This window comes from Gavialis gangeticus, unplaced genomic scaffold (assembly GCF_001723915.1).
Source record: "Gavialis gangeticus isolate Ggan-Ray unplaced genomic scaffold, GavGan_comp1, whole genome shotgun sequence".
NCBI classification, from domain to species: Eukaryota; Metazoa; Chordata; order Crocodylia; family Gavialidae; genus Gavialis; species Gavialis gangeticus.
In genome coordinates this window covers 52,802,129-52,827,892 of record NW_017729022.1, presented here as the reverse complement: position 1 = coordinate 52,827,892, position 25,764 = coordinate 52,802,129, and the positions used below count along the sequence as shown (strand labels likewise).

Sequence of the window (25,764 nt, the reverse complement as noted above, 5' to 3'; positions counted from 1 at the left end):
GTCATTGCCCGTGGCCAACACCAAGTCCAACAAGGCATCCCCCCATCTTTGTAGGTCACAGTGTGCGGTTTGCTGACATGCCTGGCAAGTCACGGAAAAAGAAAAAGAACATGAAGGAGTTGACTCCCCTTCAGGCCATGATGCTGCGAATGGCAGGTAAATAGTTGGGTATCTTAGCAGGTTATCAACATTGGAACTTGTATCTCTCTAGTTGCCTTACAGTGAGAGAGTGTGAATTGTGTAGAAAGCCTCCCAGTGAAAATTTCCATATCCACATGCTATGCATAAAGGTCAGGATATTACAGAAATAACAGAAGGAAATGAGTTAAGGGAAATCAGTTAAGAAATTGCTTCTAGCTGTTAAAGAGCACATAGTGGTTTAATTTCCTCAGGGTAGTTGTTGAAGCATTGAGTTGAATATGAAGGACAGAGAAAGCTTTTTGACTTAACAAAGGAAAAAAACCAACAACACTATCCACTCCTGTATCTTAAAGACAAGCTTTTTAAAAAATGGCCTGCATGAACAATGAAGGCAGAAACTCTCTTGATACTTAGAAGGTTCTTTTCCCCAAGGCTACAATAATGTACATGTGCCAGACCATCAATCATCCTCTTTCTGTGTACACATCTCTCTCTTGCCTCTTCAGTTTCAGCTTTTTGTTGCTGTTATCAGAAAGTGTTCTTGCAGAGTCTAAACAGGAATGGGCACTATCAACCAAAGAGCATGTATCTGATGGAGGGTGTGGTAAGGGATGATAGAAGAACAGTGGTACTGGGTGCATGTACACATGCACTGGACTGCACAGTAACTGTCGTCACTGTGCAGTCGTAGTGTCACATGGGTCATTTCCAACGCTACTGTGCAGTAGCAACCAGCTACTACACAGTAGTGCCAGTGTCATGGTTTGTGCCTGCCAACACTATGTTGCTGTAGCAGTGAGCTACAGCGATGTTGCGTCTCGTGTAGTTATGCCCACTGCCTATACACACATTTTACTTATCTGAGCAAAGTAAACGGGTGCTTTTAAAATGTTTTAATTATAATTGTAGCCATAACTTCAGGTTTTACTGTTTGTTGCAATATTGATATGCAGAAGTTAACTTTAAGTTGATTAAAAAAATCTGGACACATCACTTGAATAGACTGTAGGGTGTGTATTAACTAGGTAAAACTATTAGCTTACGTTAATGTGTGGCGTTACCTTTAGAAATTAAGCATCAGGAAAGTCATAAATTAAGATTTCTAAAGCAAACTTATTTCTGGACAAGTTGCACATTTTCTGCTTTTTGTGACATCAAGTATAAAGTAAAATAAGGTACACTGGGAATGTGCTATTGGCTGGCCTGTTTAAGCTAACTTTTTGTAGTCAGCAGAAATTCCGAAGTATCCCTTCGCTGACCGATCGTTACTGTTTAATAACTGGTTTATTTAGTCTATGACTGGTTGTTTTAAACAGATAATAGGAAGTACTACATGAATTAAGAATGGCAGAGTTGAAGTTGCTGAAGGAACCTTAATTTTTCTGCTTGCTTAATTTTTCAACCTTTAATGAAAAGCTAACATCTTTAAGAGGAGGAAAGAGGGAGTAAATTTAAAACTGAATTGTTACCCACTAATCTAAAGTCTTTTAGTATTAATAAGCCTAGTTTGAACATGGGCAACCTAACATTTTTTTTCTACATTAATGCCACATTTGCATCAAGTTAAGTTTCCTCTCTCACTCCTTAGAGCATTTAAATCTCTTAAAAAGAAGCTATTTGTGCACAAGGGGGTGAAGGGAGGGAGGGAAAATGTCTAGCTTGTTTTATAGTTCGAGTGATGGCATCAGTTTACAATAATATTCCCCTAAGAAATATTTTGCATGCTTTGGTGGAAACCAAAGCAACTGTTAGTAAGTCCTGAAAATATAGTACTAGTGAGTTCCATTAGGATCCTTTTACTGTATGTCTTCTATGGTGTCTAAATTATATCAGTTTATTCACCATTAGTGTGGGGTAAGGATTTCTTTCCCCTTATACCATGTAGTCTGGTTTTTCTGTGGTGTTATAATAGTAGTAGCTATGAGTTGATTAATACAGGAGTGGCCAACCTGTGGTATAGGTGCCACAAATGGTATGGGCAGACTGGGGAGGGGGCAGGCAGCTCAGTGGCAGATAGGGCAGGAAACAGAATGTAGAGCATCAGATCAGCCGGGGAGCACAGGGAAGGAAACGGGAACCTGAGCTGCAGGTTGGGAAAGGGATTAGTGGCAGTTGGTGAGAGCAGGGAGCAGAGTTCATTTGTGGCACACCCATTTAAAAAGGTTGCCCCCCTGCATTACTACATTGTGTCTCTTTTTTTTTTTTTTTGTCTTCAGGTCAGGAAATTCCAGAGGAAGGCCGAGAAGTGGAGGAATACTCGGAAGAGGAGGATGATGATGAGGAGGACTCAGAAACTGAAGACACATCATCATCACAACAACAACAACAACACACAGAGGAGTCTCTGACTGAGACTGGATCATCTACTGCAGCTGCCCAGCCCCAGCCACAGCAGCAACCACCGCCACAGCCTGTTCCTCCAGCTCAGATACAGGCACCTCCTATGCCTGGGCCACCTCCACTAGGACCACCTCCTGCCCCTCCTCTGCGACCCCCAGGGCCACCCACTGGCCTTCCTCCTGGCCCTCCACCAGGTGGGTCATTTGACTGTTTTCATTTAATTTAGTTTGTAGACTTTCAACTGTGCAGAGGTCACTTAACTGTTCCTCAACCAGCTACAATTGCCACCATTCTAGGAGTGTTTCATATCTTGCTAAGAGAGAATGAGACTTGCACCGTAAATTCAATTTTAGGCTTCCTTTCTTAATTTCCAAGCAAGAGAACCAAGTACTGCTGGTTCTGCAGTGTGAGCACGTTTCATTAGGAATTGGAGGGATATAGCAACACAATTTGCGTGGGTAAATGGGGTCACAACTGAACTCAATTGGGGCAGTTGGCTTAGAAATGGAATTCCCTGAACTATTTAACTGCATTAAATTCCAAGAAGAAAATTGGCTGGTATAGAGAGAGGACATTTAGGACTTTGTTTATAATTATCCTGCTATTGTGTTTCTGAGCCACATATAAGAAGTATAAAGAGGATTTTAATGAACAAGAGCAAGGCATGTCCTGTCACCATCCCTCCTTTTAAAAGTCAGCTGCATGCACTCACCTTTTACTGTTCTTGTGTGATCAGAAATGTCTGTGTGTCATCTCAGCAGGAGAAACAAAATCCAGAATGAAAAGTCCTCCAGTAAACTTGTCTTTAGTTGTTTAAATATAGGCAAATAAACTATTACTGAAGTATATGGGAAGGAAGGAGTGTAGCTGATGAGTCTAGAGTCTCAATCTCAATAAACAGGGAAATATGGGTATTGGATCACAATTATTTTGGAATTAGGTTGAGTTCAAGATCATTTGAGCAGCACCATGTTTGAGATGGTGACACCAAAGAAAAGAGAATTTTTTTTTTTTTTTTTTGCCTTTTGACTCTGGGCTGTGTTGTAGCATATTAATTCAGTAACTACTTACAAGAACAGTGATAGCCATTAAATAAAGATGATAGGCCTGCCAACCTATTTAATCTACACAAAAAAGATTTGGGATCCTGATTTGGGATCAGGAAGAAAATTCCCTCCATTTCATTCCCACAGTCAGTACCATGGTCAGATGGATTTTACCATTTTTTCTCTTAAGTAGTTGGCTTTGACTATTGTTGGAGATGAACCATCAGAAGTGATGAGCCATTGGTGCCGTCTAGCAATAGCTGTAGTCTTTTAAGACAATGTTCTTGATTGCTTTTCAATTAAGAGACTTCTTGTGGCTCTATGACAGCAAACAGCTGTTTAAAGTGATACTTTCATATTCTTGCCTATAAAAGTGTTCACATGGGTTTGCTGGGTTGCTAGAAAAAGTTATATGTTGAGCATAGTTCAGCACTTGAACTTTTGTGTTTGGGTAAGAAGTGAAGACTAAAAAAGGGCCCTTATGCCTGAAAAAGGTCAAGATAGCATGTGACCTCTGAGGGATCAGAGACTTTTGTGTGTATTTGAGATGCTGGAAGATCCCTTTTAAAAACTAAGGGTTTGCTGGTATTGGACACAGCTCATCTTAAAGATGATGTTAACTCTTGACCATAGGGTGGTTTTTCACTCACTCCCCACCAACTCATGACCTAACTTGTTCCTTTTTACATTGTCAGGGGCCCCTCCATTCTTGAGACCACCTGGCTTGCCAGGACTGCGTGGACCTTTACCACGACTCTTACCACCAGGACCTCCACCTGGCCGACCCCCTGGCCCTCCACCGGGCCCACCTCCAGGTCTACCACCTGGTCCTCCTCCACGGGGTCCCCCACCTCGCCTGCCCCCTCCGGCACCCCCAGGTAAAATTTTCCCCTCTTTGTTTCTACTCATTTACAGTCTCTTGTTTAAATCCTTTCTACTAGTCAAGCCATTTCACAGAGCGGGGAGAAAAGGACTTTCCCAGTGCCCTGGACAAACAAAGTAAATAGTTTCATAATACTGGTGTGCCCCCATTCAGTCTATGTCACTAAAACATGGCTTGGAGAAGTCTTCCTCTTTACATTAAGTCTCTGGGAGATATCACTTCCTCAACAAGAACACTTCTGTTAGTGTTCCATGCGGACTTATCTCAGGAAGTTTAAGTTCCTTTGCTACCACAGGGTCTAAGTTTGTACTCTGCTGTGTCATAATGCTATTCTAAAATGTTCTTGCACTGACCTCCCACTTGGAATTCTTATTTCAGTAGCAGGCCTTTTCTGAAGCAGGGTAGAGTTTACACTCCCTGGTTAGTTTTCTGATGTAACTGAGTTTCTTATAGGTATGTGATGGGAAGCTAAGTTTCATGTGCTTTATGCTAAGCACATCATATCTAAGAGGAATGTGAAAGAGGGTAGGATGCAGCATTTTTGGGCTTTTAAGCTCTGATGAGGGACATTATGCCTGTCTGGAATTTCCCATTGTAAGTGTTTGTGTACATTGTTCCTAATGGAGATCAAGCTGATGCAACTGGTAATATCACCTTGTAATGCTGTCCAAGTTACTGGCCCCCTTTCAACCTATGAGCTTGCTCTAAACCCATGCCAAGTGTTCCTTCGGGCACTTAGCAGAACAGAGAGCTAGCTTAGACTTTCTGTTCCCCATACAGGTATTCCTCCACCTCGCCCAGGCATGTTGCGTCCACCTTTGGTGCCTCCCTTAGGACCTGCCCCACCCGGGCTTTTCCCACCAGCACCTATTCCAAACCCAGGGGTGCTGAGTGCCCCACCCAGTTTGATCCAGCGCCCCAAGGCGGATGACACCAGTGCAGCCACCATTGAGAAGAAAGCCACAGCAACTATCAGTGCCAAGCCACAAATCACCAACCCCAAGGCAGAGATTACTCGCTTTGTGCCCACTGCTTTGCGAGTGCGCCGTGAGAACAAAGGTGCGTCTGCTGCCTCCCAGAGGAAACCAGATGATGAGCCTGCTCTTCCATTAACCAAAGCAACACCCAAGGCTGGATCCTCTGCCCCTGTCTCTGTTCAGACAAAGGATGATGTGTATGAAGCCTTCATGAAGGAAATGGAAGGGCTTCTGTAACTTAGTCTGTTTGCAGTCAGCCCTCCTACTTGCTGAGCTGTGATCAGACTACCATGATGGAGGAAGAGGATCCTCCTGACTGCAATGATTGGGTTGGAGGGCATGTGTTAAACATAGCTGCCTTACCCGGAGGTTAACTTATCAAGAGTCTCTAAGTAGAGACCATTACATGTGGGGTGTGGCAGGGAAGCCCCTTTAGAGCCAGAATTTCTACTTCTAGCTTCTTGGTGGGGAGGAGACTTAGTGTCCGGAAGGTGACCCTGGTAAAAGGCCTTTCTTGGGTCCTTCTATCATTGTGGGAATGAGGCTGTAATACTGAAAGAAGGGGGAGTGTATCGCACTCAATGGAACCCTCTCACTTCATGGATGCTCTGTGGTAGGGTAATGGCACAAATTCCTGAGGTACCAGAAATAAGCTGGTAACATTTCATATACAGACCTGATTGTCAGGTTTTTATGTTCTTTTTTGTGTTTTTTCCCTGTAAATATTTTATAGTACTATTTTTAGTTGCAGTGAAATCGATCAATCATTTTTTCTCCCAAGGGTGGGCAGGGAGGTAATTTGTTGCATATATTGTACACTGGAGTTTTGCACTCTGTCCCCTCTGCAACCATCTTTGTGGTTTCCTGCTGACAGGAGAAACTTCATTCTGTCTCATGAAAGACAATAAATGTTCAGTGTATTAAGACTCCTGCCTCATGGTCTGGTATCTATAATAATTCTGTACATAGCTTCTGGGGAGGGATTGTTGCTCTGAGCCTCACAGTAGAAAGACTGGGCTGTAGGTTGTGAATTAAATACAGTTTTTAAGATTTAAGTCATGAACGAAGTCAGTGCATTTGCATCTTTCATAAACTGTTCAGTTCATTCCTTGCCTTTGCTAGTATATTGTGTAATTTTTGAAGACTGAAATGTTGAGGCCACATTAGTTGCAGACTTCTCTGTTTATGTAACTGAAGCTTTAACTCAAATATTTGAATTGCACTTGTCCTAAGGACTGATGAGGCAGCATCTCAAATGAGAGAAAAAATCCATTTATCAATGGTTTAAAACATAGAAATACTTTTGCTTGAGGAAATGTCAGGAACAAATTCTATTAAGAGTCCAGCTGAGTGTATTGCCCGTTTAATGCTAGCAAGTAAAAAAAAAAAAATCCTATAATTGGTGAAATTTACATTGTTTTAATTTAAAAATACACATGCACACATTAAGTTTATAAATGTGTTTTGGTTAAATTTTAAAATCTGATAATAGTTGAAGAGTGTGTGTGTGTGTGTGTGTGTGTGTGTGAGTGTGTGTGTGTACATTTGCAAGTATCACACAGAACATCACTGGAAACACAAGTAAATAATTTTAGCAGACACAGACACCCCTTTTCCATAAATTATTTTTGCTGTCTTTCTGCCTTTATGATAAGTCTTTTCTACGTTCATTGTGCTCAGTCTTGCTTTCCAGTATGAGAGAAACACCAGTTCCTTTGATTTCCTAATTATGGTACACTACTATTGAGGGCTTAAAGGGTGGATGCCCAACACTTACTTTAAAACTCAGCCCCCTTAAGGTGATACCAATAAATAGTGTTACTAGTCACTCTTGAAAATTTTTAACCTGTTCTTTATATGCTGCCAACAAGCAGGTTTGCCTGGTGAAAGGTTATACAGCTATATTATTTTCTACCCTAAATTGCTTTTTATTAACATTAGTAAATTTCAGATGGAAGTGTTCCTTTATTTGGTCAATGTATATGCTGCTATCTGGTGTGAGTGTCTTCTTCCTCCCAGCCTTTTTTTTTTTTTTTGGCTGTACAGGAGTTTGGAATCTACTCTCTAAACTTAAAGGAGAAAAAATCCAGCACTTCTTTCTCAGAATATCATTTTTGAGCCATGATACATTGATCCATCTGTCATGAATAGTTCCCTTGTCCATGAAGCCATGTATTAGTATATAAAAGCTTCTTTTTTAGGAAGATAACAAGAAACATAATGACATAACTGGACAGGAGGAAAAGTTCTTCTCTCAGCATCTTCTACAGGCAATATACTACAGTAGGATGATTTTGAAATGTAAGAAGTGTATAATTTTGTCCTACAAGAGTCTCTCATACGCTCCATGTTTGTCCTTCCCACTTCCATGCAAGTCCCTGACTCAATGATTATTTTCCTTTCAGTGTACGTATATTTTGACAGGCCACTTCTGTCATTTCTTCTGTGATGGCCTGAGGCTTGCAGCCACCTCTGTATCCTTAGTCCTAGAGCTGGTGAGAAAAGAGGAGGCAAGCCATAGTAACAGTAAAGCCAACCAGGAATTATTTAATTAAGCATGCTTGGGCTTTAAAAGGAAACTGCGGGAGCTAGAAAGCTTTATAGGACCACTTCCTGTAGCAGATGTCATCGAGGAGGAGAATAAATAGTGGCCCTGGGGGTGTGGAGAAGGAGTATAACTGGTGGGTAGGGTAGGGAGGAGGGGATGGACATTGGAAAGAGAAAAAAATAATAGGATTGCAGCCACTGGGATGTAAGTGAAGACAGCAGACTCTTGATAGTGGGCAGGACAGAGTGCAGCAAGCTAGATGGGGATATTAACAGCAGCTTCTGTGCTTGCAGTGATAAGCATTTGGGCTCTAAGTACTTAAGGCTGCTTTTGTTCACAGGATCTACTGGTTTAAAATCTTGAAGCTGCAGTATTTTCCAGGAAGTATGTAGGTAGGGCTGGAATGGTTTGATATTTGCTGACTTTTTTTCCCCTCGTGTGAAATTTTAATAAGTTGTGTTCCTCTCTGTGCTCCTATAGAATTGTTTGCAAGAGGTGGAAGAGGAGCTGGTTTCTGCTACAAAGCTTGCTGTGTAAAACCAGTACAATTAATTCTGGAACAAGGGAAGTCATTTTCTTCTGCCAGGAGGCTGTCATACATGCCCTTTCATCACAACAATTCCACAGCACTGGTGACTTTGGTTTGTTGTGGTGGGTTTTGTTTTGGGACCTTTTTGGGATTTTTGTTTTGTTTTGCATAGGTGAAGTGATTTGGTAGTATGTGTCCCCCCCCCTCCACCCCCCAGATGCTTTTAATACATAGCTTTTATATTGTGCTTTTCTTTTGTAACATACAATACAGCTTACAAAGGAGGCAACAGTTGTCTCCATTTCTCAGGTTGGGAAGCTAACAGAGGTGATGGGGTCTGTAGGCTCAATGGCAGTCATGGTAGAATACTGGTTTCCTCGTTCCCTAGTTTGTTGCTGTGCTCCAGTGGACCATATTGCTGATGGAGGTGCTAGATCAGAGATAAGTGCAGTGGCAGCGTATTATTTGATTGTCAGAGTCTCTGGTTAAAACACCTTTTATGTCTGAATTTGTATGTATTTATTTACTTATTTAGATTCATCTCTTGCCCTATCAGAAAGGAATAGGGAAGAAATGGGATGAGCAAGTAGTTGGTGGAGTGGAGGGAGCACTTTTTATGAATATTGGAAAGCAGAAGTGGGAGGTTTGGGAGGATGAATATTGGCAAAGTGTCAGAGGTCTAGGGAAAGTGACCTCTAGCTTAAGTCCCTTGAGAGACGCTACTAGAAACTATTTTCACTGTTCTCCAGCCTTTTTGATGATTCCACCCTTCCATTTTTACTTCAGGCTTTTTTTACTCAATCATTACAGCAGCAGGGATCTTCATTTCTTTCTGGCAAGGTTCAAAATTGTGTACATGTCTTTCTAGGCAATAATGTTTCTTTATTTAACCTCCCATGACTTTCAAGATGTCATTTTTCTACCGTTGTTTTCCTCAAAGAGCAGGTTCACATGAATAACCTACTGCTGGTAATGACAGCATTGTACTCACACCTGCTTAGAGTCTGTGAGAGAGTTGCTATTATTTTAGGCAGAAATAAAAGCCCAGAACCCTTTTGAGAATAAGGATTTTTTCTGCTGAGTGTAGAGTATGTGAAAGGAAGTTGGTGACATTTCTTGGAGATGACAGGCTTGTAACATTGAAGTTGTAATCAAAATTCCTCCATAGGTGGCTGATTAATTTCAGGTCTGGGAACTATAGCTTGAATGCTTGACCTTCTTTGTCCTCTTTATATGCTACTCTGTCTCCCTTGCCTGTTTGTTTTAAACTTAAATGGTTCTTTGGGGCAAATGCCTAGTTCCTTCTACATATTTTATGAAGTGCCTGGCACTTTTTGTGTTTCTATAAAATGTTATTTCTGACTTCTGTTTGTTCTCCCTTTACATGTTAGGTGCAAAATTTCTGGCAGTGGGTTGAGGAAGGCTGAAGAAGGATGGTGAGCAAATTTCAGAAATAGCCAAAAGATAATGTGCTACCATGGCCACCACCCCCACTCTTCATTGGCCAGATCTCATTGGGTCACTGAGATTTTTGTCCAAGTGCAGTAGGATGGAAACTGGTTACCTCTTTTGTGGGGTCACAGCCATGTGATGGCCCACACTAAAAGAGCATTTATAGACATGGTCTTGTAAGTTGACTTTGTGCCTGGAAAGCAGATGATCCAGAGTGGTCTCTAGGGAGAATGCATCTACCTAATACATGGGTCCATTTGTTTGGAAAAAGATAAGAACTGTTTTTTTTTACCATGATTTTAAAAGTTCCACATAGGAAACTCATTCTGAAATCAGGAAGTTTGACTTTATTTCCATAGATCAGTGATTATTATTACTTTTTTTTTGTCCAGTGTGCCATGAGGTTCTTTAAAGTAGCAGTTCAATATTACCAGTTAGGGATGCAAACACCTACACATGATTCACAAGGTATAAACTCAGAGCTGGCATTTTCTGAGGAGTACCTCTAGTCTAAAATGGCAGAGAAACACTGCCTTTGATGAAAAGTGTAATACAAAGACCAGAATCCAGTGTGACCTGGTAATAGAAATCTTTTCTAGAAAGAGAGCTCTTGTATTGGTTTATGTTAAGCTACAAATTGAATGGAAAGTGTATGTAGGCATATATTTCTTCCACTTGATCCAACTTGATTGATTTTTAGATTGAAATGAAGTACCTATAACAAAAGGTCTATCCTGAGTTCTAGTTTTCTCTTGCCATGAGTTCTAGAATTCAAGATGAAACACTGGACAATAGCACATTTCTGTCCCTTTTCCTAATCCTACTATTCAGAAGTTAACGTAATTACCAATCAAAATTTCTTGTCTGTGATATGTCTCCCCAGCTGTTTAAAAATGTTAAAAAACTTGTAAAAAATGCTTTTGAAGTATACCAAAATGATCAAAAGTTTGTGGCTGTGGGGTGAGAGTGAGTTTCAAGGCTGAAAAACACTTTCTGATAACATCCTGCCACTAGCTGCTTCTTTTCTAGAACAACAGTTTGGGTGTGTTTTTCTGATCTCAGTTGAAGCATTGGTAGTTCAGGGAGGAGGGACCAGGCATTCAAAGCTTTGGAAGTTCCAGTGAGGACAAGCTCTTCCTGGAAGCAATCACTGCAGGTCTCTGTGAAAATGATGCAAGTGCTCCTTGTGAATTACCCTGCTTAAAATGCACAGAAAATGGCAGCTCAAGTGTCAGCTTGCAAATGGACTTAATGCATTGGCTCAGAGGAATATACATGGTGAGAGTCTGTCTAAAAGATGAGTGAAGTGTGGATCATGGAAGGTGGGTCTGCTTGTGAGAAGAGAGGTCGTGCATCATGCTCAGTGGGAATAGGATTTTCCTTCCAATGGGGAAAAAAAAATCCCATTTGACACTAGTTACTACTCGCCAGCAAATTCTGTTAGGAGAAGGAGTCTGATGACTGGTTCTATTTGCTCATTTGTAAGCAGCTTAGCATCTAAGGGTGGTGGTGGTAGTGGAAGAGTTGGGGACATTGCTTCCGATATTAAAGGAAATCGGAAGGAAGGACCCCAATCTCAGTTTACTGCTTCATACGTGATAGTTGGTAATAAACTCATCATCATCATCATCATCTATGTTTAAACAACACATGCAATATTCCTCTTTAATTTTATTACTGATTCCTGGCTGGAGGAAACATGGTCTTGATAAGAGCATATTTCTTGACTCCCTTTAGTTTCAATTTATAGAGAGACAGGGGTGGGAATAAACCTAATTAGAGCTTTGGTTTAATTCTGAAGGTGGTTTCATTGTGGGTGTTACTTTCTGCTTTGAGATTTCCACGGCAAATTTAATTTACGGATCTATTTAGAGTACAGGCTACCTTTTCCCACCCCTCTAGGATTCCTGTCCAAACTAACTGAATAGCTTTCAGGCCTGGAAGAAACTACAAATCGTTATTATTTCAAGTATATATGCTATAATACTTATGTCTGGATAGGCTAGGGACAATACAAATGTAGCAAAGCTGCTCCGTCTTCAACCTGGGATGAAGGGTGTTAGTGGTGGAGCTTGTTTTGCTACACTTTAAATCTTCTCAGTTTGTTTTCACCTAACTGAATGTAATGGCTGCTGTTGCAGGGTTCGGAAGAGGAGTCCCCCGCTCCTTATGAAATGGCTGTAAGTATATACGTATCCATACTTGGGGAGGTGGAGTGATGGCTCCCATATCCCGGTCAGATCCTTCTAAGTGATTTGAGGTAAAATAGTTGGTTGCTGTCACGGTGGTCTTAAACCTGTTCTCTTGTGTGATAGGGAGAAATTGATCACCTTCAATGGGATTTCTCCCAATCTACTTTTAAAATAAACTCTTTCAACTAGACTACCAGTAGCATAATCTGCTCCAAAATATCCTAAAGAATAACACTTGGGTAACACTTGACTTAATTCAATATTGAATCTGAAAAATTTGTTTCCAGAATAAAATGTTCATATTCTGTTTGATATTTTAAATTTTCTCCTGCATTTCACCAGTGCAAGGGTATTTTTAATATCCCTTATTTAACTTTCAACTTTTCAAATACTACTTGATTTTTTTTATTTAGTTTCTGGATATTTTAGCTGAAGCTAAATAAAACCATTTCCACTCCTGAAGACAGTGGAACTGTTGCTATTTTCAGAAGAAAAATGTGTTTTCTTCTTTCTGAGTTAGTGTAATATTTTCACTTGAAGATACGGAAACATTTTGACTGTGCATATGTGGATAGTCTCTTTTCCCTCTTCCCTTTTGAAGATAAGGAGACATTTCTAGTGTGCATATTTGGATATAGTGTCTTTTACCCTCTCCCCTTTTCGCCTTGCCTTTCCTGAAAGCACCTCTGTAACTGCATGGCAACCCTTGGTTCTTTCAGCAGGACACTGTAAAATCATCATTACTCCGTGTCTGTGGGACAGGCAGAACACTGAAGGCAAGCAACGATCTGTGGTAAGATTCAGATAGGATTGGATTGGATAAAGCAATTCTTCCCCTTTTGGATTTAAACGGAGTGGGTCATTCTTTAAATATAATTAGATATCTGTAAGTAGTAGTCTCTTTAGAGACAGAGGGATTTTTTTCACATGCAGCTGTTGGAAAATGCTGAAGTACGTGCTAGAAGAGAAAACGTCGAGAAACAGTAGAAAGAGCTGAAAGGAAAGGGTCGGGGCCGTCTTTGAAAAGTGAAGAGGGACAGGGAGTGAAAGGCGCTCCTGCCTCGCCATTGGTCAGATTTAGATCCGCATCGCCATTGGTTGTACAGAGCAAGGGCGTTTGATTAGCCAATCACAATTCGCTTTCCCAGTCCGGGAAAAAGGATAAAAGGGCAGGGCTCGGGGCGGGGTCCCGAGTTCTTTGCGCTGATTTGGGCGGCGTCGGGTTGTAGTGGAGTGACAATGTCGGGCCACGGCAAGCAGAGCGGGAAGGCGCGTGCCAAAGCCAAGTCTCGGTCTTCGCGGGCCGGGCTGCAGTTCCCGGTGGGCCGCGTTCACCGCCTTCTGCGCAAAGGCCACTACACAGAGCGGGTCGGAACCGGGGCCCCGGTTTACCTCGCGGCCGTGCTGGAGTACCTGACGGCCGAGATCCTGGAGCTGGCGGGCAACGCGGCGCGGGACAACAAGAAGACGCGCATCATCCCCCGCCATCTGCCGTTGGCCATCCGCAACGACGAGGAGCTCAACAAGCTGCTAGGCAAAGTGACGATCGCGCAGGGCGGCGTCCTGCCCAACATCCAGGCCGTGCTGCTGCCCAAGAAGACCGAGAGCCACAAGGCTAAGGCCAAGTAAACCCAGCCTCGAAGAGGCAGGATCCGTCTTGTCAACCGCTAAACAGAACCCAATAGCTCTTTTCAGAGCTACCCACCATGTTACAGGGAAGAGCTGAATGTCGTGCTTAGAAACGGAAGGTTTTCCTTTCTGATGCGCAGGATAGTTTTTTCTAACAGTAACACTGGGACACTTGCCAGTTTTACCTTTCATCGGCGTGTTCGGTAATGAGCTCTTGAGGGGAAAAGGAAGGACAGAAATAATTGGAGGTATTAATGCCTCACTGCTATGTCTGCAAAAATTGAACATGTCAAAAGAAGACAGATGTAGTGTTGGGTAGCACGTAGAAAAACATGAAATGGGGTGAAAAAGCCTGAGTGATCGGTATATACATGATAGATGCCTATATATCATCTGCAGGCAGTTTCTGAACCTGACAAAGCGTTTGTGCATGGAAGAATTTTTCCAAGTATTTGACTTGGTCTAATAAAAGATACCTGATGTACCCAAAGCACCTTGTCTGCCTGTGTCTTCAGACCAACGCTGCTACACCGTACACCCCCGTATACGACATAGTACATGTATTCTCTTGACCAGGAAACTGAATATCCGTGACAAGCTGCAAACTGTACCTCATCACTCATTCATTTTAGGCTACAGAACTAGTTTCCAAAAATGACTGGGCCACTTTATTAAACCAAACAACCAAAATGGGGTATTTTTATTTTTAAAACAACTCCCCTGGTATTTTCCATCTCATTATACACCTTCTAAAATAGCCAGTTTCAAGAGCAGTTATCAGGTGGTGCTGTCATTATTGCTTGTGTTCTGGAATCTGGATAAGCTCAGATTTGTGGGGTGGCTGAAGATGCCACTGCGTGGCCAATGGGATATTATTACCATGAGACATCTCCAGTAATGATTATTAGATGGTGCATGTGACCCAGGTTAATGTGTTCAGTAGTGGTACAGAAGGAAAAAAAGACTCACTGGTAAAGTAAAAAGTCCTTTAAATGATGCTTTCATCAATATAAAAGTGCATTTACTACCATAGGGAAACACAATGTTAGGAAGGAAAGTCAGTCATTCATTCATATCATTTGAGTCATCTTTTTTTGTGGGGTGTAGCTTAACTATTACTGACTTCGCTTTCATCATCTAAAGAAATGTCATGAGATGACACGAAATATTTTGATGGAGTGTTGGTCCCTTTCGGCTTATAAAGCTTCAGTATAAAGCCTTTCCATCTTGTGCTAACGCAGGAATGTGCTTAAAAATTGACTAAAACAATAGCTTTGTGTGATTAAACTTTCTATTTAACCTTTTTTTGAGTGATGTAGGGATCCTTTACTCCAAGAGTATTTTATTCCTAAAACGCACTCAGAAATAGCAGTGTCAAAGTTTTTAGTAGACAAGCATGGGAAATCCTTAGAAACAGCCATGCCCGTTTTAGACAATGACTCATAATTTCCCACACTGGGTAGAGATGCTATCAAAAACATAATGTGGTATCAGTAAATATTAATGTTTTCTTCTTAGTTAACAGGAAAACCTCGCTAGCATTTCTTCCACATAAAGTTATGAAGACGTTGTCTTTTAACGAGGACAATCACCCTTTCTGCAACACACCGCTATGTAACCAACGCTGTCTGTACTGTACACAAAGTAACAAACTGTACTTGATAATAACATTTCTTCCCGGGACACAAACTGGTCCTCACAGGACTTTAAATTGCACACTGTGCTGTTACAACAGGCACGAATTTCGCTTAATTACATTGTTTTAAGAGGTAAAGGATTTTGGTCAAAGAGGCTAATTTCTAATCCATATTCAACGCTCTGGGACGAACTTGTGTTACTTCCTTCCCTTTGAAATCATTTTGTGATGAAAATAGGGGTTCAAATGCCTGGTTTTCAGCTGTGATTTAAATGAGACCCTTTAAAGAATAAGATTTGGTGGCTTTGGAGGTTTTTTTTTGGACTATGAAGCTTTTATTTAGAAGGAAAAACAAAAGTTTCTATTTCCCGAGGTCTCTCCAGGTCCAGGACTCAGCGTTTATTCACTCTTTTTTAATTCGCCTTTTATTTCCCCGCCGGGAAACTTTACCGGATGAAAAAACAGTCTTTCTTCTTCATCCTGATTTAAAATGGGGTGATTCCACCGGATCTATTCTTTAAAAAATACACTTTTTTGACTCCTAAGAAACACAAACTAAGCGGAGAGAAGAGTCCTTTCTGCCTTGCAGCTGGGCGGGCTCTGTAACGCACCAATCACGGGGCAGCTCGTCTCTATAAATACCAGGCATCTGACTTGCGCTAGCCCAATTGTTTTTTTTCTGATTCGTGGAGGACGTTCGCCGCTATGTCGGAGACCGCGCCTGTTGCCGCTCCTGCTGTGTCTGCTCCTGGGGCGAAAGCCACCGCCAAGAAGGCGAAGAAGGCTGCGGGCGGTTCCAAGGCCCGCAAGCCCGCGGGGCCCAGCGTGACCGAGCTGATCACTCAGGCCGTGTCCGCCTCCAAGGAGCGAAAGGGGTTGTCCCTGGCTGCGCTCAAGAAGGCGCTGGCAGCCGGCGGCTACGATGTGGAGAAGAACAACAGTCGCATCAAGCTGGGGCTCCGGAGCCTGGTGAACAAGGGCATCCTGGTGCAGACCAAGGGCACTGGCGCCTCGGGCTCCTTCAAGCTGAATAAGAAGCCAGGTGAAACCAAGGAGAAAGCAACCAAGAAAAAGACAACGACAGCCAAGCCTAAGAAGGCGGCGGCCAAGAAGCCCGCCAGCGCAGCCAAAAAACCCAAGAAGGCGGCGGCCGTGAAGAAGAGCCCCAAGAAAGCCAAGAAGCCGGCGGCCGCCGCGGCCAAGAAGAGCGCGGCCAAGAGCCCCAAGAAGGCCAAGGCTGCCAAGCCCAAGCGGGCCGCCAAGAGCCCGGCCAAGGCCAAGGCGGTGAAGCCCAAGGCTGCCAAGCCCAAGGCAGCCAAGCCCAAGGCAGCCAAGGCCAAGAAGGCGGCGCCCAAGAAGAAGTAAAGCGGCTTCTGAAATTATTCATGCAAACCCAACGGCTCTTTTAAGAGCCACCCACCTCTTCCTAAAAGGAGCTGAAATACTCTTGCTTACAGCACCAGTAGCGTGTACCGCCAGCCCCGTAGTGCCCGGGGCGAGGTGGTGAGCCTACACGTAGCGCACATTTAAAACGAGCCCAGCCTGGTTTTGCCCCTGGGGTCGGCCAGGTCCCAGTGCCGCCGTGCGGTCCCGCGCCTGCAGCGGTTGCAAGTGACAGTCAAGGCTATAAATTTCCCAAAACAACAGCAAGCAAATGGTGACTTGCGAAACGCGATCTGGCTTCTGCCAGTCGTGGTGAGGCTGCAACAGCTGGACTTGCTGTTCGCTTGTGTTGGCCCCAAGTCCTCGGGGCGGGGGCCGGGCAGTGAGGGCACAGCGAGAAGCGTTCCAGCTGCTGACTGGCGGCTGGAAATAGCATTCAAACAGTTGGAAACTTTGAAAAGCCCGCGCTGCTCAGGGATTGGTCAGACTGCCGCCCTGTGTCTAACCCTCCGGGGCTTTCTGTTCACAATCATTTGAAATAAAGCGCTGATTCTACAGATCGATTAGCTAACGTTATGTTTTATCATCACTCGTTCGCGTACAACAGTCGGGGGTGCAGATGAGCTGGCCGTGCCCTGGGAATGCAGGCTCTTGACCGGTTTCTATTTCCGCCTAGGTCGCATTTCAAAAGGAGACGAGTTTTGCCGCCACCCGGATTATGTAAAGGATGTAGTACATGGCACACTCGCCTTCACAAAGGGGAGAATACGGTGCTCATACCTCAGTGCCATCATTGTAGCCGCAATATTAATGGGGGGGGGGGGAGAAATATCAGAGCACAAGAGGTTCAGCTGGACTGGGGACACTCCTGACAGAGCAGGGAAGAGCAATACCCCTCAAAGTTTCAGGGTCACTACAAGTTGCCTGGTATTAATGGTGGGGCTCCAGGCGCGGTTTCTGAATGGCAGCATTCAACTGAACAAAACGGGTCTCGATAAAGCTATAGTTACCCTGTATTCAAACCTTTCCTCTCTGCTTGCTTAGTACTAGCAATACTGGAAGCAAGTGGAAGGACTCGTGTTTAGTGGGAAGGCTGGCTATTTTCTGCTCAGCAGCTGTGATTTTCAGGAAGTGATGAGAATAAGATAAGACACGGGGCTTAAACATAGGTAGTCTGTAGAGCAATAGACTCCCTTGATCAGTGACCGGGTCACCTGAACAACCCAAAAAGTTCAACAAAGAGTTTCGAAAGACTTACAAGGTAACCAAGGAAACTGGAAGAGAGCAAATTCAGATTGGACATCAGGAAAAAATTCTTTACAGTGAGGGTTGCCGAAATATGGAATAAGCTTCCAAGGGAGGTGGCGCTGTTCCCTACCTTGGGGGTGTTTAAAAGGAGATTGGATAGACACCAGGCTGTGGTCATCTGACCCCAGCGCTCACTCCTGCCCAGGGCAGGGCGTGGGACTCAGTGATCTCATAGGTCCCTTCCGACCCTAACATCTATGAAACTATGAAAGAACTTGACAATTTGATTACTTTTCAGGTACTCTAAACTTTTGTTCACTTGACTGTTCTCTAGCATTCAGAGCTTGACACTTAGACTATGTGATTAAATATGGAAAGTCTAATTTCTCTTTTAAAAACATGGAATACTTCGATTTCCCTTCCCTTGGATTTAGCTGGTGCCACGTACAAAGAAAAGCACAGCCTTAATTTAAAGATTAAACAAGTTTTTGTACATACTCTTTGCCCCACGAATATAGAAATAACACAGCAATAAAGCTCCTTTACTGAAAATGTGGGTGGCTCTTAGAAGAGCCTTTGGGTTCTAGGCTAAAACGGCTCGAGCCTGTTTACTTGGAGCTGGTGTACTTGGTGACAGCCTTGGTGCCCTCGGACACGGCGTGCTTGGCCAGCTCCCCGGGCAGCAGCAGGCGCACGGCAGTCTGGATCTCCCGGGACGTGATGGTCGAGCGCTTGTTGTAGTGCGCCAGGCGGGAGGCCTCGCCGGCGATGCGCTCAAAGATGTCGTTGACGAAGGAGTTCATGATGCCCATGGCCTTGGACGAGATGCCGGTGTCCGGGTGCACCTGCTTCAGCACCTTGTACACGTAGATGGAGTAGCTCTCCTTTCTGCTCTTCTTGCGCTTCTTGTCGCCCTTCTTCTGCGTCTTGGTGACCGCTTTCTTGGAGCCTTTCTTGGGGGCGGGAGCGGACTTGGCGGGCTCAGGCATGTTGCTAAACCCTTGTTCTCGAAGCAAGTCAAGAACAGTAGTAAAACGCACAGCCAACTCCCCCTCTATTTATAGGGGACCTATGCAAATCGGTGCCTTCTGTGCTCTTCATTCTTATTTGCTACGAGTTCTTGTTTACGTCATTTCGTGCACTACTTCTTCTTAATTGGTCAATTTCAAATACCAATGCGCCATTGGCTAGTGGTACGAATTCAATTTTAACCAATCAGAAAACATTTTCCTAAAGCACTATACGATTATAGTGCTTACAATCGTTTTACTTCTAAACTTGCTCTCCTTCCAATAAGTTATTGCAACCTTCAAAACTAGAAACAGTTTTGTATTCTAGAATAGTTTGTAACCTTTTAACTGCAAAGGGGGGCATAAATTTCGTTAGAAAGATAGTGTCGATCCTCCAGGATTAGGAGCACCTGTCTCTCACGTAGTTACCTAACTGGGAAAAATACTGGTTTTGTGTATATATTAAAGATACCAGGTATATACCCAACCATAACATAAGAATGATTTTTCTCCTGGGTTGAAGGAAAATACTACAGTAATATTACCACAAATTAGTATGAATGATTGCTTTTATTTTAAGAAAAAGGTTATGTTTAGGGGGGCAAAGCTGTAAGGATTGGGTTGAGAGAGACTTTATAAACGAAAATACAATGATTAATCATGACAAAAATGGTGGTGGGGAGGGGGGAAATGGACATACACAATTTCATATTTGCTATCAGTTGTTTCCAGGTTAAATTAATCCAATTCACTTTGTTGACCTTTTCTCTCCCACTCTGTCCTGAACAGCCCCCATCATCCAAATGTATGTTAAATGCTATTGTTCACATCACACATCAACATAAACCTGTTGGTCAAAAACTATGGCCTGTGTTATACCTGTATAAATCTTGAAGGCTCATGGGATTTCCGAACTATAATTGAATTAAGAAGTAGAGGTGGAGTAGCACAAGTACAATAAAAATAATTTGGGCTCTGAGACAGTTATTATTGCTGGTAGTGCCTGAGAAGGGAAGAAAAACACAATTTGCCTTTCAAAATGTATGCTGAATAGAAGTGGTGGCAGGTCTATGCAAACCATAATATATCAACATTGATGCAGATATGTTTCAGATGCAATAGGTATGGAAACCCATTATGAGAGGAATTATGTGATCTTGGTACTGAAATGAAAGTCATCTAGGCACAGGGATCATGCAAGATAAAGACAACAAACCGAAGACTGGGAATGAAATCTGGCCTTTTTGAAGTCCAGGTGATTTTTGGTACTGAGTTCATTGGTATTCCAATTTAACTTCTAGTCCTGAAAAGAGCTCATGCTTACTTAGTCTTATGCTTAATTACACACGTTCCCGTTCACTTAAATAGAAATGATCACAAGGAAAAATATTTTTCTTTCTTTCTTTCTTTCTTTCTTTCTTTCTTTCTTTCAATGTTTACCTATTTAGTACTACAACACTTTGCATGTGCTTTTGTTTGTGCATACTGGGTGTGACACAGAATCATAGAAAATGAAGGCTGGAAGGGACCTCAGGAGGTCATCTAGTCCAACCCCCTGCTCACAGTAGGACCATCCCCAAGTAGATCATCCCAGACAGGGCTCTGTCAACTTGGGGCTTAAAAACCTCTGAGGATGGAGATTCCACAGTCTGTCTAGGCAACCTGTTCCAGTGCGCTTCACACTCTCCTAGTAAGAAAATTCTTCCTAAGATTTAACCTAAACTTCCCTTGCTTCAACTTGAGACCATTGTTCCTTGTCTTGTCATCTGCCATCACTGAGAACAATTTAGCTTCATCCTCTTTGGATCCCCCTTTGGGTAGTTAAAGGATGCTATCAAATCCCCTTCAGTCTTCTCTTCTGCAGATTAAATAATTCAAGTTCCCTCAGCCTCTCCTCATAAGTCATGTGCCCCATTCCCTTAACCATTTTTATTGCCCTCCTCTGAATTCTTTCCAAATGTTACACACATTTTGGGTTAAGACCTTTGAAAATTACTAATACAAATCTGTTATTGAAATAAAAGTAGTGCTGATGATACTAAAATAAACAGCTATTTTAAAATTGCATCTAGCTGATTCTATTAATTAACTGATAGTGAGAACTCTGAAAGTAGGCTAAGTTTCTTTTGATATAAATTAATGAAGAATAAGATTGTGTGGATACATATCTTTTCAAACTAGCTCAGAAATCCTCCCATGCTGCTTTTCTTTACCCTTAGGACCAACATTTCTATTTACCTACTGCTCAATTAATTTGACATATGTATTTTAATAATGGTCAGGAACAGTCTATTTGTGGTTTCATAGTCCCAGGGCTTTATGCCTTGGCTCGATACCACTGATATAATGGCAGACTTATACCAGCTATGGGTCACATATTCCCTGGCTCCTTACTGAAATTTTGGATCTGCTTGACATGTGGGGAGAAGAGATGGCAAACCCTTCTTCAACAACCAGCAGTAATATAAACAGAGGTATGGATGCACAGTTCAGCAAATGGTTGAAGAGGGTCACACCAAAGGCAAGGAGCTCAAACAGATTTATGTGAAAACAAAAACACAGCCTCTGGAAGTGGTCTGCTAATCAGTCCTTACTAAAAGGACCTGGATAGCATTTATTTTGAAAATATCAATAGTGGCAGACATTGCTGCCAACTTTATGGAGACAATGGACTGGGAATCATTTAGTATAGTTCAAGTTATGCCTTCTTTTTAAGCATACATAGACAAAAACAAAGCAGATATTCCAAAAGTAACATTTTTCAAAGGTACTCATCCATAGACTAACTCTGTTGTAACTTAAATCAGTTCAGTGGGTCTTGAGAAAAATACTTCTGTCAAAACTGTTACGTGACTGAGGAGTGTTTCAAAAACCTGATTTATCCTCACATATGGTATCAAACTGGTTTTCAGATATTCCTACTTACAAAGGTTATGGTTTCAAACATCTTTTTTGTTTTATCTGTATTGTTTACATGACATATCAGGACTTTCTAAGACTATGCTGAAAATGTTTCTGTGTGTGTCATTGCCCCACAAGTCCTCCATTTCACTCTGGAGAGTTTCTAAAGTATAATCTTCTGAGATACACTTAAAAAAAAAAGCTCTTTGAGGAAGGCCTTAATCTAACTGATTTCATAGAGAAACAATCCAAAGTATTTTAACATCCCTAAAAATGTTGGTAAAACAAGGCACATTCCTGTTATTAGTCACATAGCTATCTCTTCAAGTAAGGGTTGAAAAACCTCCTACTAAGATTATCTGGTGTTAAACAGAACTCCCAGGAAAACAAATGATAAGATCAAACATATACAATTAATATCATACAGGGGTTACAAATTAGATGTTGAACTTCTTTTGTGTAGCACCCTTAACCACTTCTGGTTCTATTAATTTGTCTGCTGATATGACATACTGTGGGGAACTGTTACTATATAAAGCACCCCTACCATCTGAGTGCTCTGTAATACCTTTTATAAAATAATAATTAACATAATATTTGTGAGGTAAGAGATAAATGAGTTAGACTAAGAAAAAAAATCAGATCAGGAGGCAAACTAAAATGAACCCTTTCCTATCTCTCTCTCTGAATTCCTATCTTACATTATATTTCTGCCTCTGCTACTCAAAATGAATGAAACAGAAAAGCCACAAGATGGAAGCAAAGCATAATGAAAAACAAACCTATTCAGAATTTCAGGATTCATTTAAACGAACAAAAAGTTCAATCATTCTAACCTGAGAGTACAGGAGATGAACAGTCCACCCCAACACTTCTTGAGTGCCCTGGAAGTGAGATTTTAAAGGAAGGGAAGAGGGAATTTTTGAAAATAAAAAAATCATTGTAGAGTGCTATAAACATTTATATAGAAAACCGAGGCATCTTGAGAGAATAACTTTCTCAATTTCCTGTATTTTTGCATCTTTTTCTCCACATCCAGGTACATAATTGAAAAAACGATCTCTTTATAGTACAGACAGTGCTTCTAACAATACATTACAAATGGTGCACGGCTAGAGCCCCTTCTGGAGCCGGAAAGGAGTCTAGATTTGAGCTATGGCCTTTCATTCCTGTACGCCAGTAACTCATAAGACGGCCTTGAGAGCACTAGCAATAAACAACTCAAAGGAATCGAAGAAAAAAATATAATGTCTGTGAGGCTATTCTCGGGATTCAGTTTCGAGGCATTCTGTAGCAGACCGATTGCCGGCAGCCCTCCTTTGTTTAAGGTTTGCAAGATGGCGGAGAAGACGGCGAGGAAAGGGGCGGGTGGTACGGGAGAAAAGAGAGAGGAGAGGGAGAGGAGGGATGTGTCTGCGAAGCCGGTTGGCCAGATATTGCTGCAGTTTCTTATTTGAAACAGAACAGGATGTCCCCGTCCCGTCCCCTGCGCCGAAGACTCGGCGGTGTCTGCCACAAGTGGGATCACAACGATGGGAAGGGAAAACACGAGTATGACACGCGCACAGTGCACGCGAAAAGGCTCCTGTTCTGTGCTAGGGGGCATCTTGGGGAGAGGTCCACCCTGCCGGGAAAAGAGCAGCGGCACTGAGCGCGGTGCCGGCGCTGGCTAGCGGGTGTAAAGCTCTCCCAAAGCGGAGATGAGTTCTTCTCACAGCGGCTGCGGCTGGGAGAAGGGATGATGCCCCCCCCCCGCGCCTCACCAAACTGCGGCGGCGCTGCGCCCGAGCCGCCTCAGGCTCACAGGGCAAGGCGGCAAGGGAGCGTGGGGGAAGGGAGAAGCGCCAGTCTCGCGCCTTTTTTCTTTCTTCAGTTCTCAATCAGGTCGGACCGCAGGCAATATATACCGCGCTGTCCGCTACACTCCTCACAAACAGATTGCAGCAAGTAGTTGACAGCGATGTCTGGTCGTGGTAAGGGCGGGAAAGGGCTAGGGAAAGGTGGCGCCAAGCGTCACAGGAAGGTGCTGCGGGACAACATCCAGGGCATCACCAAGCCGGCCATCCGCCGCCTGGCTCGGCGCGGCGGCGTGAAGCGCATTTCCGGCCTCATCTACGAGGAGACCCGCGGGGTGCTCAAGGTCTTTCTGGAGAACGTGATCCGCGACGCCGTCACCTACACGGAGCACGCCAAGCGCAAGACCGTCACCGCCATGGACGTGGTCTACGCGCTCAAGCGCCAGGGCCGTACTCTGTACGGCTTCGGCGGCTAAACAGGCGCGGAAAAAAAGCCCATCTAACAGCTACATCGATCACAACGGCTCTTTTCAGAGCCACCCACGTTTCCTCAGAAAGAGCTGTTAATGCTAATTGTGCTATCACGGTATCTTAAATGTGGCTGGGCATTGTGCTGTTTATTTGCTATTTTTTAGCGTACTGTCACTTGCCTCTTTTTTGCGTTTATAGCTTGGTTCGCTGTTCTACACAGCCTACCTGTGAGTGGGGCTGGCAGCAGTGTGATAACTGGACTTACTGGCCCGGGCATTAGAGGATTCCTCCTCCCCGCGCGCAAGCAGTGAAATACAAAAGCCCCCATTAAATTTTAACGCATTAAGATAGTCAAACTAACAGCTCATTTTATCGAGACTGTGGTGGCTCTCAGAAGAGCCATTGCGTTTTCGTTGGTTACAGAGAATGGATGCAGACTTGTGAGGGTCTCCAGGCCCTCTCGCCGCGGATGCGGCGGGCCAGCTGGATGTCCTTGGGCATGATGGTGACGCGCTTGGCGTGGATGGCACACAGGTTGGTGTCCTCGAAGAGGCCTCTATGGCCTCCTGCAGCGCCATGACGGCCGAGCTCTGGAAGCGCAGGTCCGTCTTGAAGTCCTGCGCGATCTCGCGCACCAGGCGCTGGAAGGGCAGCTTGCGGATCAGCAGCTCCGTCGACTTCTGGTACCGCCGGATCTCGCGCAGCGCCACGGTGCCGGGCCGGTAGCGGTGCGGCTTCTTCACGCCGCCCGTGGCGGGCGCGCTCTTGCGGGCCACCTTGGTGGCCGGCTGCTTGCGGGTCACTTTGCCGCCGGTCGACTTCCGCGCTGTCTGCTTTGGGCGGGCCATCCTCCCTAACCACTCCAGAAACGGGCTGAGAAAGACTGGTACGAACCTCCGCTCGGGAACAATAATATATAGCTAAGATCAGCTTCCTGATTGGCTGCCGAGATCGCTCCAGTCTCATTGGACAGCAGATACTTCTTTTTTTTTAAAAAAAAACGAAATCCTTTGATTTCCCTTCTGGACTGAAGCAGTGCATTTCTTCAGTCTCTCGTCTCAATGCCGCCCGGGCTTCAGTGTTTTGAAACTGTATGGAGAGATGTAAGATGGTTTAAAAGCTGAGGTATATCGGGACAACCCTTTTCTACTCGCCACCACCTGGCTCAACGGTGCCTCCTTTCTCTCCCCTTTCCATATCCTTTAAATCACCTTGCTTTCTATTTGGGTCTTTGGTCTTTGCGAATTTATTGTTTGCATATAGCTATGTATGTTCCTTATACCTCACTGAACGGCTTAAGACTGCTCGGAATTAGGTGCGCTGGGCTTGAAAACGGCCGCAGAACACAGCGCACCCTGCGGCATAGATCCAAGCAGTCCTTGGATACTGTGCCCCCTCGGCACCTCCCCGAAATGTAGCTCCCTGGGTCAGCCGGGGCATGACTAGTAGAACAAGTTCACGTTACAAAAACTCCTGTTACTGGAGTTAGTGGGTATACTATGCCGTATTTCAACCCCCCCGCCTTGTTACCCGGAACTTTTGAGAAAAAAGGAGCGGCTTTTTCTACTGCCCCACCCCTAAG

The 25,764-nt window shown here is 43.6% G+C and overlaps 5 protein-coding genes and 1 pseudogene across 5 annotated transcripts in view; 4 read left to right on the top strand and 2 right to left on the bottom strand.

The window, feature by feature from the left end:
* The window catches only part of WBP11 (WW domain binding protein 11), a 17,596-nt gene extending 11,283 nt beyond the window's left edge, over positions 1 to 6,313 (top strand). The window contains exons 9-12 of the mRNA XM_019514950.1: positions 55 to 156; positions 2,358 to 2,675; positions 4,223 to 4,405; positions 5,191 to 6,313. Coding sequence (XP_019370495.1) covers positions 55 to 156; positions 2,358 to 2,675; positions 4,223 to 4,405; positions 5,191 to 5,624 — 1,037 coding nt within the window. The 3' untranslated portion in view covers positions 5,625 to 6,313. The remainder of the gene's footprint in view (positions 1 to 54; positions 157 to 2,357; positions 2,676 to 4,222; positions 4,406 to 5,190) is intronic.
* Positions 6,314 to 13,347: 7,034 nt separating this feature from the next.
* Positions 13,348 to 14,475, top strand: LOC109297029 (histone H2A-IV-like). Its single transcript, XM_019516697.1, has one exon. It carries the CDS (start codon positions 13,348 to 13,350, stop codon positions 13,735 to 13,737), a length of 390 nt encoding a protein of 129 aa, XP_019372242.1. The 3' UTR covers positions 13,738 to 14,475.
* A 1,431-nt stretch (positions 14,476 to 15,906) lies between these two features.
* On the top strand, positions 15,907 to 16,876 carry LOC109295854 (histone H1-like; the record flags this gene model as incomplete). The annotated part of the gene is given in 3 exon segments (XM_019514949.1): positions 15,907 to 15,954; positions 15,957 to 16,038; positions 16,041 to 16,876. Coding segments are annotated over 3 exon segments (828 nt in total), but the record flags the coding sequence as incomplete, so codon positions are not given.
* Positions 16,877 to 18,532: 1,656 nt separating this feature from the next.
* On the bottom strand, positions 18,533 to 22,592 carry LOC109295853 (histone H2B 1/2/3/4/6). Its single transcript, XM_019514948.1, has 2 exons — positions 22,582 to 22,592; positions 18,533 to 19,004 (listed from the first exon to the last, which is right to left on the bottom strand). The coding sequence occupies exon 2, from the start codon at positions 18,991 to 18,993 to the stop codon at positions 18,613 to 18,615; it is 381 nt and encodes a 126-aa protein (XP_019370493.1). The 5' UTR covers positions 18,994 to 19,004; positions 22,582 to 22,592; the 3' UTR covers positions 18,533 to 18,612.
* A 1,260-nt stretch (positions 22,593 to 23,852) lies between these two features.
* LOC109297028 (histone H4) lies at positions 23,853 to 24,250 on the top strand. Its single transcript, XM_019516696.1, has one exon. The coding sequence runs from the start codon at positions 23,876 to 23,878 to the stop codon at positions 24,185 to 24,187; it is 312 nt and encodes a 103-aa protein (XP_019372241.1). The 5' UTR covers positions 23,853 to 23,875; the 3' UTR covers positions 24,188 to 24,250.
* Positions 24,251 to 24,506: 256 nt separating this feature from the next.
* LOC109295850 lies at positions 24,507 to 25,045 on the bottom strand (annotated as a pseudogene).
* Positions 25,046 to 25,764: the final 719 nt, after the last annotated feature.